This window comes from Rhinoraja longicauda, chromosome 10 (assembly GCF_053455715.1).
Source record: "Rhinoraja longicauda isolate Sanriku21f chromosome 10, sRhiLon1.1, whole genome shotgun sequence".
NCBI classification, from domain to species: Eukaryota; Metazoa; Chordata; class Chondrichthyes; order Rajiformes; family Arhynchobatidae; genus Rhinoraja; species Rhinoraja longicauda.
In genome coordinates, this window is record NC_135962.1 from 42740011 (window position 1) to 42756473 (window position 16463).

General features: G+C 42.5%; 1 protein-coding gene across 1 annotated transcript in view; it reads left to right on the forward strand.

Annotated features, from left to right (window-relative positions):
* Nucleotides 1-317: 317 nt before the first annotated feature.
* Nucleotides 318-16463, forward strand: part of prkcha (protein kinase C, eta, a) — a 185910-nt gene continuing 169764 nt past the window's right edge. Inside the window, exon 1 of the mRNA XM_078406761.1 lies at nucleotides 318-1451. Coding sequence (XP_078262887.1) covers nucleotides 1107-1451 — 345 coding nt within the window. The 5' untranslated portion in view covers nucleotides 318-1106. The remainder of the gene's footprint in view (nucleotides 1452-16463) is intronic.

A 16463-nucleotide genomic window follows, 5' to 3' on the forward strand; every position in this document is an offset into this window, starting at 1 on the left:
CTCCAGCACTTTGTGTCCTTTTGTGTGTTAACCAGCATCTGCAGTTCTTTGTTCCTACAACAGGTGGGGGGAAATAGTTGCCAGCCATCGATTGGTCGAGAGCATTGGTTCTTCGGCAGTCATTCGCCAACTGTTGCACCTTGAAGGCCAATCACAACCAGAGCAAGGGTGGATTAGAAACGCGGAATAAAAGCACTCGCTCTGTCTTCTGGGAATCGTAGTTCCTCAAGTTCAAATTGCCTGTAGCAAGAGGAACGTGGACTACAACCACCACAATTCCCTTGCAACATTGACTCTTAAAATAAGATAAATATTTCTGGTGATTAAAAAAAAAATTTTTTTTTAAAATTAAATAAGTTTGTGGCTTGAGATCGACTTCTCAATGCTAAACACCCTTTGTCAGAAGGGAGGACGCGCTTTGTCGGAATGTGTTGCTTTCTTTAAAGCCCCACACACCTCGCCTATTGTATTGACACACGGAAATTTGATGTGTGATTGCTTCCTGCATCACTGTGCTCGAGTGACAGGAAAATAACACTTGGTTCGCAGGCGCTCACGTTGAACGGGGCGACTGATTGAAGAGCGGGACACCGAGCCAGGTGGGGCAGAGTGACCGGGAGAAGCGCTAACAAGTGCGGGAGGAGATCTCTCTCTCCCCCCCCCCCCCCCCCCCAGCGAGATAAAGGGGGCTCTAGGCTCGTCCGAGGACATTCCCCAACACACCTGTGATGTTTACTCGTGGTCAACTCGCTTTGTCGAGGAGGAAGAAGGGCGAATGAAAGTACCATTCTAATTCTTGTCATCCCTGCAACGTTCAACTTTATTATATTTTGGGGTGGAGGGAGGCTTTGTTTCTGGTAGTTTTTTAATTTAGTTTCCACTTTCAAGTGGCCTCTTGTATCTCTGACAGTCCTCCTATTCCCAGTCCCAGTCCCAGACCCAGACCCAGTCCCAGTCCCAGACCCAGACCCAGTCCCAGTCCCAGTCCCAGTCTCAGACCCAGTCCCAGTCCCAGTCCCAGTCCCAGACCCAGTCCCAGACCCAGTCCCAGTCCCAGACCTAGTTCCAGTCCCCGCAGCCCGCACCTTTCCCCAAGCCGGGCAAGGATGGTGCTTTTCAGCGGGTCGCTGAAGGTGAAGATCGGAGAGGCTGTGGATCTGAAACCCACCCGCTGCGCTCTCCGGCACTCGATCTCCAGCAAGAATTACCAGTTGTTGGATCCGTATGTCATGGTGAAGGTTGACAATCGGAGGGTCGGGCAGACGGCCACCAAGCAGAAAACCAGCCGGCCCACGTTCAACGAGGACTTCAGCACTCGGATCTGGAGAAGCAGCGAGATCGAGCTGACCGTCTTCCACGACACCCCCATCGGGTACGATGACTTCGTGGCCAACTGCACCTTACAGTTCGAGGAGTTACTGAAAAATGGCACGAAAACCTTCGAGGGCTGGGTAAGTTGTTGATATATGTGACATTCCCAGACTGACATTCACTTGAATATTGCTCTTGCAGTTCGGAAAGGCTTTATGGAAACTTACATGCAGGGCTTGAGAATATAAGTTACCATGACTCCACGGCGAGTTTCCTTTATATATAAAATAATGTTCAACCCGGAACAGCGAGGTTTAAAATGCCAGAACCCTTTACCAGCTGTTCCTGGATGCCCGTTTACTGACTAATGCGCAGAAGCCAACATTGTCCATGACCTCAAAATATCATACCTTCAGTGCACTATTGCTGCACATAAACAGTCTTTTAAAAATACAATCGGATCAAATAAATCCGTGTCAAGAAAAGAAAAGTTTATTAAATTAATCTACCTAAGCCAGATAGTTCTGAGCATTATTACAAACTGTACCAGTTTAATCAATATTCTCACATCAAAGTTGCAGACATTTAATGTTCTGATATTGGTTGACCAAATTTATAAAATCCGGAGCCTCCAAACCACATTGCTTTGTCCAGTGTTGGTCGCTTAAATGTAGAAAACAGAAAGTTTCCACAACCTATAAACTTATTAGTTGGCTAGGTTCAAGAGAAATTTGGGGAAAAAAAGATTTTCTCCTCTTGACCCATGTTTGGACAGTATTAATTTCTCCTCTCTTTCCACTCCTGTCTCGTGTTTGGATTCGTATTGATCACATTTGGCTTTTGACTGGAAAAAAAAAGCTATTTGATGAGGCTCTTAAATGATAATAATAATAATAATAATAATGCATTTTATTTATATAGCGCTTTTCATATACTCAAAGACGCTTTACAGAGATTTGGAGAACATAGGGAAATGAATAAATAGACAAATAAGTAAATATGTAAACGAACAGAGAAAGGAGACAGAAGGTGAGGTGACCAACGTTTTGGGATGCAGGCCCAACGTTTTGGGATGCAGGCCCAACATGGTTTGAGCTGCCTGTACAGGTTTAACTCTTGGCCAGAGTAACATGACAAAATTATCTTTAGTTATTATCAGAGACCAGAGGTCTTTAGTTAATGATCTCCTGGAGTATGGGTATCACTGGAATGGCGAGCGTATAATGCTGGTTTTCGTGCCTTGAAGGTTGCGATGCGTGAACGTCATGGTGATGATATTCTTGTTTAGGTAATGGAGTTCAAGGATTTTGTCTGAACAATGTTGAAGCCGTGGCGTTGTATTTTAAAGTCGAGATTTAGTTTAGAGATACAATGTGGATACGGGGCCTTTGGCCCACTGAGCTTGTGGTGCCCAATGATCACCCATACACTTGTTCTATTCTATACACTAGGGTCAATTTACAAAGGGCCAATTAACCTACTAACCTGCACGTCTTTGGGATATGGGAGGAAACCAGAGAACCTGGAGAATACCCGTGTAGTCACAGGGAGAACATATAAACTCTGCACAAACAACATCCGAGGTCAGGATTGAACCCGGGTCTCTGGCATGGTGAGGCAGCAGCTCTACCACTGCGTCGCTGCGCTGCCCATGATGATATTTGCACTGGAGGGGAATCTGCGAGTGGTGGTGTACCACCAAAATAAAAGCATCTTTTTATTTTTAAACAATAGTCAGAGGCATAGGAGCTGCTGTTGACCACAACTTTGTAAATTGCTGCGGTGCAATGTAGATGAATGAATGAATGAATAAGTTTATTGGCTAAGTATGCATATACAAGGAGTGTGCCTAAGATGTTGCAAACTACAACCACGATGCACTGGTGGTGGATGCAGTTAACATTTAGTGTGGTGAATGGGGCACTTATGGTGGCTTTATCCTGGATGTCGATGAGCTTTATCGGTGAAGTTGAAACACTGCTCATCCAGGCAAATAGAGAATTTGATTGCACTCCTCACTTTTGTTTTATGGATGCCAGAAAAGTCTCTTAATGGCATCAAACATGTATATTTCTGTCCACCCAGAGATAAAAGTCGGATAGACTGGTAATCTCAAATAACCCTCAGTCACTGAGAACAGATGCAATGCGCAGGAGTGCAAATATGTGTGGATCACTAAATACAACCCAAATGCCAGGGTTTGAAGTGCGTTTCTAATGTGAATAGGAATATGCTAGTCCTCTTTGTCGTGTCCTCTATTCATGCCATCAAAGAATAAAATGTGTTGCCCTTCCATGGTATGTTTGGTTTCAGAAATTGAGATCATAAGTGATAGGAGCACAATTAGGCCATTCGGCCCATGAAGTCTACTTCACCATTCAATTATGGCTGATCTATCTCTCCCTCCTAACCCCATTCTCTTGCCTTCTCCCCATAAACTCTGACACCTGTACTAATCAAGAATCAATCTCTGCCTTAAATATATCCACTGACTAGGCCTCCACAATGAATTCCACAGATTCACCACCCTCTGACTAAAGAAATTCCTCCTCGTCTCCCTCCTAAAAGAACGTCTATGAGCTAGCTATCACATAGTTTTATCCAGCATGGTGCATATAATACATGATCAAAAACAACATATTTTAGTTCTAACAGAGTGAAATATTGCAAGGTACTTCATCACAAAAGAAAATTTGACTCTGGAGGTGCCTAAAGAATTTTAAGGGAAGGTCGAAAACTTTGATGAAGCTGCATTTGGAAAATCGCATGTGCTTCTCGCACACTATAGGAAGAATGTGAAGGCTTTGGAGGAAAAATGCAGAAATTTGGACTGTGTGATGGATGTTGCCTGGATTGGAGTGTGTTGGCTCTCAGAAGAGGTTGGACAAACTTGGATTGTTTTTGCTGGAATGTTGGATGCTGAAGGGAGACCAGGTAAATGTAAATAAAATTATGAAAGGACATTGATAGCGTAGACAATCAAAAGCTTTTTCCCTGTGTCAAAATACGAGAGAGTATGGGTTTACAGTGAGAGATGGAAAGTTTAAGGCAAGTTTGCCAGGCATGAATCTTTACATGGTGGCAGGTGCCTGTATCAATCTGCCAGCAAAGATGATAGAAACAGATATAATAACATTGATTAAGAGTCATTTAGATTGGGAATAGAGAGACAGAGATGCTGTGTAGAAAGTTGGTTTATGTTGGATTGGCATCATGGTGGGGGAAGACATGGTGGGCCAAAGGGCCTGTTCCTGTGCTATATTGTTCTATGAACTCGGGGGTACTTTAAAAATAATATGATTATTTAACTACATAAAACTACATTTAACTACATTACTGCAAGGTTTCTTGCTGTGCATTTCCCGTGTTTCTTTTTAATCAAAGTGAGTATTTCAGCATAGATAGACACAAAATGCTGAAGTAACTCAGCGGGACAGTATTTCAGCAATTAATTCTTGCCCCTGGAGTAGAGGAGCAGGGTGGCTGTACAAGACTAACAACATTAGTTAGTCCAAAGCTTGCAGAACAAAATTGTGCAGACCTCTAGTAGCCACATTACAGGAAAAATATGCTTGTCTAAGAAAGTTTCCAAAGATTTTACAAAGATGCTACCATAGCCGGAAGATGCTTATGAGGAAAGATTGCTCCAGCACAAGACTGATTTTGAGTGTGATGATTCATTTCCCCAGAGTCGCATTGTCTGCACTCACATGCTGCCCAAAGTGTGAGAATGATTGTTTTGTCGAGACAAGGGCAGTTGTTGAGGTGGGGAAAATGGATTGGTGTGAGAAAATGGCAGGAAAACCACAACGTTGTGAGCAAATGTGTGATAGGGGCCGAAAAACAATTGTAGTGATTATGAGAAAACTATTTCCAGCTGAAAAGCACAAAAATTTGCACCAAACTTCTTATGATAAGAAAAGATGCATTTTGGAAACTTGAATTCTTTACTTAAGGTCTGCGATGTGGAAATATAAATAGACTTTTTGATAAACCTTTGATTTTTATGAATTTGTGTGTTTTGTGGGTTTTTGGTGTTAAAGGTAATCTGTAATCAAACAGTTTCGAGAAGTTTCATACCATGGAGTTTGAATTGGTTATTTAATAGTTATGCAGCAGATGGCATGAGTCAATATAATCTAACATGGAGATTCATTCACCTATAAGTATCTTTAAAAAATGTACACAGCAGGAGTCATTTGCTATTCCTGTTTCTTATAAATGTCATTTTGCTCGCCCTTCTGAAGCATAAGGTATGGTATTCCAGCTTTGCGCTATTTAACGCTTAACCTGGATTTTTCAGTGAGGCTTTGTCCCTATCCAAAAATTTGAACATGTTGGCCCAAATTTTGTGGTTGGGATAATGCATGGCTCAAGCCGCTAATCACCCGTGCAATAGACCTACATACTTTGCATAGGGTTGTCTGTGGCTATATGCCACTATTGAGTGTCTAGTACAGTGTGGTCATTTCACCGGGTGATCCAGAGCTGGCGGAGACTGGGCTAGTGACAATATGCATCATTTACTGATTGGATTGAAGACTTCTTTTTGAAACAAACAGAGTTGAAAACTAAGAAATGTCTGCTTGAATAGTCAATTCATTGTAAAAATTTTGATGAGAAAGTGAAATAATAGATGGAACTGAGTATACAACAACATCGAAACAGGCATGGATCACATGGCTCATTGTATCTACTGTTCAATTCTGTTAGAGTTTTATCAGCATCTCCGGGAAGGAGGGGGTGAAAATGGTGATTGGTTCAAAAGTCTGATAGCAGTGGGTGAATGTTCATCTGCACACAACAGCTCATATTTAATTCCTTTATTTTCTTTTTATGGTGAAATATCCTTCATAAGATAATGTAGATCCAAAAATAGTGTCAAAAGATGCTGTTGATTGAGACACGGGGTTATACAATCATTGAGTTATACAGCACGGAATTAAATTATTCAGCCAACTTTGCCCATGCCAGCTGTCAAAAATCTATCGATACTAATTCCATTTACCGGCATTCGGTCTGTAACCTTCTATGCCTCGCCAATTCATGTACTTCTTAAATGCGTTATGAGAGTTCCTGCCTCAACCATGACTCAAACAGTGTGTTCCGGATCCCAGCCACCATTTGGGTGAAAAAGTTCTTCCTCGTATCCTTTCTAAACCACTTACTCACTCAAATGGAAGGGAAGGAGGCAGGGAGACCAGTTTGACAATAATTGCCCAAATGTGGTCTTCTAGGGCCCAAATATAATTGCAGTGTGGAATCCGCAATGTAAATACTCTGTTTGATCACTATACATAAGTAGACCGAGAGCTAGTGGAAGCCAACAGGGACCTGGGGTAGCAGGTGAGCACCAGTTTCCATTTAGCACAATTTAATTACACGAGGTGAATTTAATATAACGTGAAAGTGGAAATAAATCTATTCTTGGGAAACAGAAGAGAATACAGATGCTGGGATCTGGAGGGAAAAGAACACTGCTAGAGGAATTCAGTGCTTCAGTGGCGGCAAAGAGATGTTCAATATTTCAGGCCAAGATCTTGCATCAGGACAAAATATAAAGGAGAGATAACCAGTATAAAGTGGCGAGGAGGAGAGGTGAGGCAGGAACTGCCAAGTGAAGGGTAGTTCCAACTGAGGGAGGGTTGATGGACAGATGGAACTATATGAGGAAGAGGGCAGGGTGGAGATACTAACCGAAGCTGGGAGGTGATTAGTGCAGACTTTAAAGGACTTCAGATTATGTAATTTGATAAGAACGGAAGGTGATGAATAGAACCAGATAAGGGATGGATGCCGGACAAATGGTGTCTGTGGGAAGGGGGGGGGGAGCAGGTGTAAAGTGGAGGGAGGATGAGAGGAGACTTGTGAAGTTGTTAATTAAAGTTGATGAAACAAGAGCTGAAAAATGGCAATATGTGAGATTGACCAACATGTGAGATTGAACTGGGGGCAGCCTGATAAATCTAGTCTGGAGTTTGAAGCTCCCCCCAAGGTTGTAGTTGGGTTGGACTGCGGTTTCTTTTATATTTACGAAAGAAAATGTAGCGAGGGCATTAAGTTTTTGCTTTGGTGAATTAGTGCTCTTTTGGTGCTCTGATCAAAAGAATGAAAAGTTCAATAACTGGGTGGAGAATCTGGAGTCTAATGCAATATAAATTGGGCTGAGAATAGCTGGAAGGGAATAGAGCTGGGAAATGTCAGAGGCAATGAGTGAGCTTCTCGTCACCTGTATTATAAAATTATGTGGAAGTGTATTTACCAACATACTGAGGATAAAGAAAAATCCACACATAATTTCTTTTAAGAATTATACTTCAAACAGCATTGCTTACTTAGCCGGGACGATGGTGGAGAGAGTCAAAAACTTCAAATTCCTGGGCGTGCATATTTCCGAAGATCTTTCCTGGACCCAACACACTGATGCAATTATAAATAAAGCACATCATCTACTTCCTGAGAAGATTAAGAAGATTCGGTATGTCAAAGAGGATTCTCTTGAACTTCTACAGGTGTACAGTAGAGAGCATATTGACTGGTTGCATCACGGCCTGGTTCGGCAACTTGAACGTTCAGGAGCGGAAAAGACTGCAAAAAGTTGTGAACACCGCCCAGTCCATCACCGGCTCTGACCTCCCCACCATCGAAAAGATTTATTGGAGTCGCGGCCTCAAAAAGGCAGCCAGCGTCATCAGAGACCCACACCATCCTGGCCACACACTCATTTCACCACTGCCATCAGGAAGAAGGTACAGGAGCCTGAAAACTGTAACGTCCAGGTTCAGGAACAGCTCCTTCCCTATAGCCATCAGGCTATTAAACACCACAACCTCAATAGACTATTATTATTATTATATTTGGTCCTTCATATCCATGCAGGCTCATGGCACAGCAAGTCCCATTCTCCCTCTCATTTCCCTGTGACCTATTCTCTCCTGCATATCCATCATCTTTTTTCTGATTCTCATGCCATTTGCCACCTCTTTGGTTGATTTACACTGCTTAATTAACCTATTAGCCACATCCTTTGGCCATGGGAAGAAACCAGACCACCTGGAGGAAGTCTGCAGCGGCACAAGCATGACATGCAAACTCCACACATTCATCACCCGAGGTGTGGATTGAAACCGGGTTGCAGGGACTGTGATGCAGCAGAACAAACGACAGCACCATTATGAGTTAAACACCATTTGGATTAAGAATGTTCTGGGGCTTCTTCTGACTCCCAAAATAGCTACAGATTGAAACAGAGCTAGTTTCACCAGTGTGAACATCTGAAAGGCTCTGTATGTATTAATATTCATGGAGTTTAGGAGTTCGGATCTGTCTTGAATACAAATCCCTGGATCCACATGTTGTTTTGCGGCACTAATATGCTTGAGTCGTGTGGGTGGGTGGGTGTTAACGGAGGATGATGCAGTCAGTGTCTTTTTTCAGAAACTTAGCTCAGAACACTTAATCATTCGCTGCAAAAATAATATGCAAGCCCAGAATACAATCTTTAGCAAAAAACAGTATTCTTTTTGGCTGCAAAGTGTACAGAATGGAAAGAGAACCTTGTTTCAAACAATGTTCTGAATCCACTTGGTTTTCCAGCATATGTGATTAAGTGTAGTTAGATCAGCAAATATTGCTAATACCTTGAATCAGTGCAATATACGTGGGTATCTATAATTCCTATGTATTTATTAATAGGTACCATTTATGGCTGCTTTTGGTGAGTTTGTTGAAGCTGTGAGTGGCCAAGCTGTGTAGATCAGGAAGGCTCCAAGTGCATTCCCTTGGTCCCATTTCTTGTCACCGTCATTACTGAGGTGATTCTAGAGTTTGTATTTAAATAGTTTTTTTTTCCTTTTTGACCATTACTTGCATTTCTTCAGATATAATCTAAGATAGCTCGGCCATATGCAGGTCAAACAGTAACAGCACAAATTTTACTTAAAATTCAGTATGTTTGGGTGGGATATAAATAAAAATAAAGATCTCAAATCTATACATAATGTTCATATCTTTAGTTTGAAAGGGGGTGGACAACTAATCTACTTATAGAAAATAAGCATTGATAAATGTTGGCTATTTTAGTACTGTTACTTGTCTCGGATTGTATTTCATTTTAGGTCTAACTTTGGCAGACTTTGGTTTTCCATTCTGCAGACATCTGACTGGTTAAAGAGATGAGGACTACCATGTGCACAGGGTAAATCATTATCCAATCCTGCCTTCCAAGGAAGCAAAGTTAGATTGCTTCCAGCTCCCAAGCAAGCTTATTTCCCCTCAGCAGAATTGGGAGACTAAGTGCCAGTTTTCATTGGTGGAGTGGCGATGGAGAGAATTGGCAGCTTAAAATTCCTAGTTGTTAACATTTTGGATGGTTTGTCTTGGGCCTGGACTGAGAATGTGCGCCAGTGCTTCCGCTTTCTTGAAGGAGGTTTAAGGAGATTTTGCATTTCACTGAACTTTCTAACAAACTTCGACAGATATACTGTAGAAAGTGATCCTGATTAAGTGTAGCATGACCTGGTACAGCTATTGCAACACACAGGAACTCAAGAGGCTGTAGAGTAGTGGCCTCGGCCCAGTCCATCAGGGACACTGCCTTCCCTACATCAACGTGCTGCCTCAAGCATCCATCATCATGGGTCTCCACCATCCAAGCTATGCCCTCTTCTCACTGCTCACTAGCAGGTGAGAGGTTCAGAAACTTGGTCCCACACCATCAGGTTCAGGAACAGCTGCTTTCCTATAACCAGCAGGTTCTTGAAACAACCTGCACAACCTTAATCCTACTTCAGCAGTGGAAATCTATGGACTACCTTTTGAACTAGCATGGACATGTTTACTAATTGTATTTTCACACTAGTGTATTGTTTTGGCACACTCTTTTCTTTGTATAATTTATGTTGTCAGTTGGTCTAGTCTATGTGCTTATGATACGGCTGCAAACAAAATTTCCATTGTACCTGTATCTCACTGTACTTGTACATATGACAATAAACCACTTGACATGACATGTTCCCTGTTCAACCAATCATATCCTGACTCTGCAAACCATACTTTACTCAACACCTCTCTCCCACCCCTACCCCCCATCTCCCTCAACCTTGCAATAATTTTTATGGCAGCATAAACTTACCAACCTGTGGATGTGATCTGTGCTGTGAGGTTCCTAACAGGTTGACAAGCCCATTAATCTTTTTCATAGGGAACTTATTTCTTAAGGGTAGCGGAGTCACGGGGTATGGGGAGAAGGCAGGAACGGGGTACTGATTGAGATTGATCAGCCATGATCACATTGAATGGTGGTGCTGGCTCGAAGGGCCGAATGGCCTACTCCTGCGCCTATTGTCTATTGTCTATTTAAATAAACACAAATGCAATGCAGAGACAAACTCAAATTGTATTCTGTGACCAGAATAAATGCAATCTTCCCCTTCCAAACTCCATTCTCAATGTGATATGGAAAACCCTCTCCAATAAATATTAGGTCTTTCTGTTTTATTCCTCTTTATCACATCTTAAACTCTTATAACATAAATTCTTTTGCCTAAAAATGGAAACTATTTTATGTATGAATTTAGTTTTAACTAGAATTATATTGTGCTTGTGCTCATTTTTTGGTGAAATTAAATTTATTAGGGCACAATCTTGGCACAACCAAGTGGGATTGATGTAAATGTTCAAAAAGGTTGCATGCATGTTGTGGGTGGAAGGGCCTGTTCCCTTCTGTCGGGCTCTATTTGTAAATTGAACTAGGCACCTGGCGCATAGTTCAATATAATGTGTCTGTCATTTATTCTGGCATCAGAAGTGTGACTAATAATTATCACTAAGGTAATCAAGAATTATTGGGGGTGGTCAAGAAAATGGACAGGATGAATGCAGGATCACCCACAAAGTTGTTATGTGGTGGACCAAACTCAAGGCTGAATCACCTATTCATACGCAGTCTTGCAGTTATGCACCTCATTTTGTCTCTTTCTGGCATTAATGGAATGTTTATTTTACATGTTATAATCTTGGTTGAATATTCACAGTACAATTAAGAGTAAATTATGCTCCTTTGAATTTGTGTCTATTCAAAGGGACATTGCTGATATGGAGATGTTTGAATATGGAGATGTTGAACCTTCCAAACTCCTCAGCTTGCTCTTGGCTAACTGGAAGCATTTTCTTCAGCATTTAGCTGCTGAGGTATTCATCCAATAGGTGCTTCAGTGTTGCCAGCACTCTAAAATTTGAGGTCCCGATACAGTAATGAACAGTCACTCGAGATCTATCGAGTGACTGCAGTAGATCTCCACCATCGTTCATAGTTTGCTCCTCACCTTCACATCGGAGAGGTCACCCAGCGCCATGTTCAGGAAGAAACAAGTTGATTTTCTTCCATTTCGGTGAGGAACAGATGGCATCTCGGGCAATGAGCTCTGCCAATATAACTGGTTTTCCACAAACACAGACTGCTGTCCACTTATAACTCTAACCTTTTCCTCAAGAGAAAGGAATCCTCTGCACTCAATATTCACGTAGTAGTGGATCATCAGAAGATTTCACGATAGTCATTGCCATGTTTCCAGGAAGCATTAAAAAATCATCCTCAGGAAGACTGTGTTGCTCGTCATGTTCTTGCGCTTCCAGGAGGAACAGATCTGGGGAAAGAGCTTCTGATACCTGTTCGCAGTCCTACCACAGTAGCTGAGAGCCATTGTTCCTGGTGCCTGTATCAGTGCTCTGCAGCGCATTCCCAGCAGGTGTGGAGACATCATCCTTGTGTGCTGCCTCCTATAAAACCCAATGATCAGAAAGCAGCTGGTGGCAGAGCAAGAGTGGCTTGGAGACGCAGAAACTGAGGGACACGACACAAGCTGAAGAACAGCAGTAGAGTTGCCGCCTTACAGTGCCAGAGACCCGGGTTCGATCCCGACTAAGGGTGCTGCCTGCACAGAGTTTGTTCATTCTCCCTGTGACCCCATGCATTTTCTCTGGCTGCCCTGGTTTCCTCCCTCACTCCAAAGATGTACAGTTTTGTAGGTTAATTGGCTTCTGCAAATTGTCCCAAGAATGTTGAATATCACCAGTGTATGGGTGATCATTGGTCAGCGTGGATTCGGTGGGCTGAAGGGCCTGTTTCCATGCTGTATCTCTAAATTAAACTAAACAGCAGGAGCCAGAGGAAGATCAGAGAGCTATCTAGTGGGAACCCCAGGGTGAACATTGCCAATCTTCCAGCAGAATGTTGGAGGGAGGCATCGACTGTTCAGGATATGTGATGGCCAGACTAAGAGTCAGTTTCATTTGAACTTGCTAATTGTCCTAAAGGAAAGTAACTTTCTTCATCCTCCACCATGGTTCACATGAGCAAGCCCAGGTATATTAGGCTTATTCTTCACATGAACCTTGGCAGGACCACTCTCACTAACCATAATAAATGAATGAGTAAATCCCTGTTCCATTTACTAAAACGACCTGTTGTAATTGCTATCAGTGTGTGGGGCTCATATCATATCATATATATACAGCCGGAAACAGGCCTTTTCGGCCCTCCAAGTCCGTGCCGCCCAGTGATCCCCGTACATTAACACTATCCTACACCCACTAGGGACAATTTTTACATTTACCCAGCCAATTAACCTACATACCTGTACGTCTTTGGCTCACCTGACCTATCGCGTGAGGATGTTAATTTATTGAGTGGAGACACTTACACCTGGGGGAGGATTTGGAGCTACTTCTATGCTGTAGAAGATGGCTCCTTATTGGTCTCCCAGAGCCTGGTCTGCCATGGGCTGTGGCTTTGTGGACTGATACCCGCCTCAATCTGCTGTGTTGCATTTTATTAGAATCTGTACCTCATTGGGAACAATGCAGGTTATTTTTTAATGCCTGGCTTTGGATGCAAGCCCCCCCCCCTCCCCTCCTCCCCAACATTGTATATGAACCAACTCCACATTTTCTGTTTAAACCAGCATTTGCAGGGAACCTAACTGTACATGATGACTGCATGAGGATGGCAAAATAAATATCACTGTAAAGAAAGAATGAAATTTCAATTACAAAGCATTAGTTTTTCCAGTTTACTCTAATTGTGACTTGCAATGTTAAATAAGCTGCATCCTCAAATAAATGGGGCCTTGTTCATTTATATACCCTTTAGCTAAATTTAGTTGGTGAATTATTGTGGCTTTCGGAGCTCAGGGTACCACTTTGGATTGCTCCATCCACACAGAACAAAGTAACAGTGTTATTTTTACTGTGTACTTTTTCTGTGTTCTCGTTTGTTGTTGATTTATATTCTTCTGCATATGGCAATGTGATTAATGAGATGAGTTTTGTTTTTCCACTACAACTGTGAAGATATTTGCTGAAAACATCAATGTGGTAATTTACTGATATGAGAAATACGAGGGATAATTTATGTAATAATCCATTGCCTCTAACAAATTGGATTGATGGAGAACATGTGTTTAATCACCCACTGATCCTTTTGCTTACTTCTTTTGCTAATCGTTAAAACCAATTTTCTCCACAGCAATCGGTTGAGGGGAAATTTAACTCTCTCCCGCCATTTACTTATGGTTTAGTTGTGTCTGGGTACTTCTGGATTTAACAATGATTCTCTGCATGTCAGTGGAGGTGGGATGCTCATTATCACAACCTGAGGAAATGTTTCTTAAGATGATTTCAGCGGGGATTTGAAGTTAACGCCTCCAGCATTGGTGTTCCAGGATTTGGGAAACTTGCCAGTGAAACGGAGGTAGGACTGAGTGACACTTCATGGAGGCATTCAAACATCTGACTGTCTAATTATAAATAAAGATTTGGTACCTCCAACTGCTTTCTGAGTTTCCTCCAGCAAATATTTGCTTGGTCCTTGTGACTGTAGATTGTGTTTTCAAAGCAAAGAGGGTCTCAAACGGATGTAATAAAATTGGATGATCAGGATCGGGTGGCAATATTTTCAAAAGGACCAGACAAACTGAACATTTGCCATTCGTGGAATATGGGAGTTTTTAGAAATGCATGGGGGAGATGCCCATTGCAGATCCAGTAAAGTCAGGAATTCCTCGGAAATATAAGTCAAAAGCTCGCGTTGCATGAGCTGCTTCTCTCGAGGGAGAATTTAAGCTTAAAGAGGATTATTTTTGTAGAAATGTGTGGTGATTTAGTTGAGTGAAAAGAATAGAAGCAGAGACAGGCCATTTGGTCCCTTATACCTGTTCCACCAGTCCATAATATTACGATTGATTTTTCTTTTTATCTCAATACCACTTTCTTGTTCTAACCTGGGTGGGGAGGTTTGCTAGCGGGGCAGGGAGGAGAGGAATTAGTTTCAAGATTAGGTGCAGGGATGCATCTAGGGAAGATTTCTTCTCTGAACATTGTGTGAATTTCTAGCAAAAAAATCTATTTATGCAGAATCAACAGAGAGATTTTCCCCTGTCTGAAAATCAGGGGATCAGGTTATGGGGATCAAGAAGTAAAGGCATATTGAGTTGATAGGTTAGATCACCCATGACATTGAAAGATGAATCAGGCTACTGCGGCTAAATGACTCATTCTGCAGACACAGAATGATGGAATAGCTCTGCAGGTCAGGTACTATCTCAGGAGAACATGGATTGGTGACTTTTTGGATCCGATCCCTTCTTTGGACTGAAATAGGGTCCCTATCGACTATCCATGTTCTCCTGAGATGCTACCTGACCCACTGAGCTACTTCAGCACTCTGTGTAGGAAAAAAACTGCAGATGCTGGTTCAAATCGAAGGTAGACACAAAATGCTGGAGTAACTCAGCGGGTCAGGCAGCATCTCGGGAGAGAAGGAATAGGTGATGTTTCGGGTTGAGACCTTTCTTCAGACAGTCTGAAGAAGTGCCTCGACCCGATGCGTCACCCATTCCTTCTCTCCTGGGATGCTGCCTGACCCACTGAGTTACTCCAGCATTTTGTGTCAGCACTCTGTGTCTTTTGTAAACCATCACCTGGAGTTTCATGTCTCTATTATTCACTCCTGCTCCTATTTTGTGTGTCCTTTCAGTACATCACAGATGGATTGTTTGTCGTGGAGTCAAATTGTGCCCGGTTCCCTTGTATTGACAATGACTGAGAATGAGCAGGAGGCCAATTACTGGGACTGAATTTGGCTGACCTTCCTGAGGTTGCTGTTCGTTGCACGTCCAGTATTGTGAGGGTTACCACATCTACCAGGATGTTTTCTAAACCACACCTGATTTCATTTTCAACATGCAGTTGTTGTTCAATGACATTAATCATGCAGCTGTACGTTGGGTAGAAGATAGAGAGGGAAAGCAGGGACTACCTGAAGTTAGAGAAGTCTAATGTTCCCTCTCTATCCCCTCCCCTTCCCAGTTCTCCCACTAGTCTTCCTGTCTCTGACTACATCCTATCTTTGCCCGCCCCCTTCCCTGACATCAGTCTAAAGAAGGGTCTCGACCCGAAATGTCACCTGTTCCTTCTCTCCAGAGATGCTGCCTGTCCCACTGAGTTACTCCAGCTTTTTGTGTCTACCTTGTAAATAATGGGTATCTGCAACCTGACTGGCTGCCAGCACTGCTGTTTGGATGCCAGAGTGGATTTAATAACTCAATGTTCAGCCAGTGATTTAGTGCATTCAATCAAAATCCTCAACTTATTTGAAAACCATGCTTGAAGCCATAGGGGTCCATGGCCATTGTCATTGGGTGGTTACCTCTCACAACACCCTCCATCCTCCCCATCAGTGTATGTATGTAGAAGGCAAATCTTATTCACAAATTGTGTATTCCGCTTCTAAACTTTATCTTTCTCAACCATGCCCAGCTGAGCAGACTTTGATGCTGGTGCCTGCATGTGCATTTGCAGATCTCCCAGCTAATTTTCTCACTGAACCACTGAAGTGTACGTGCATATAAGAGTGTGTGTCTCTCAGTCTTGTGTGCGTGCAGCTTCTGAAGAAATAAGGTCTTCTGAAGAATCCTGCAAACCCACAGGCTCAAGCTCTGCTCCTACAGACCCGGGAAGAGAAGGGAAAGGACTTTCAATTGGTCTTGGTGAAGTAACAGTCAACGTATTTTACTTTCTCATCGTTCGGTCATTGTTAAAATGATAAATGTGTGTGTGCGGATTTAATTCTATCACCCAGGCGAGTTGTTAGT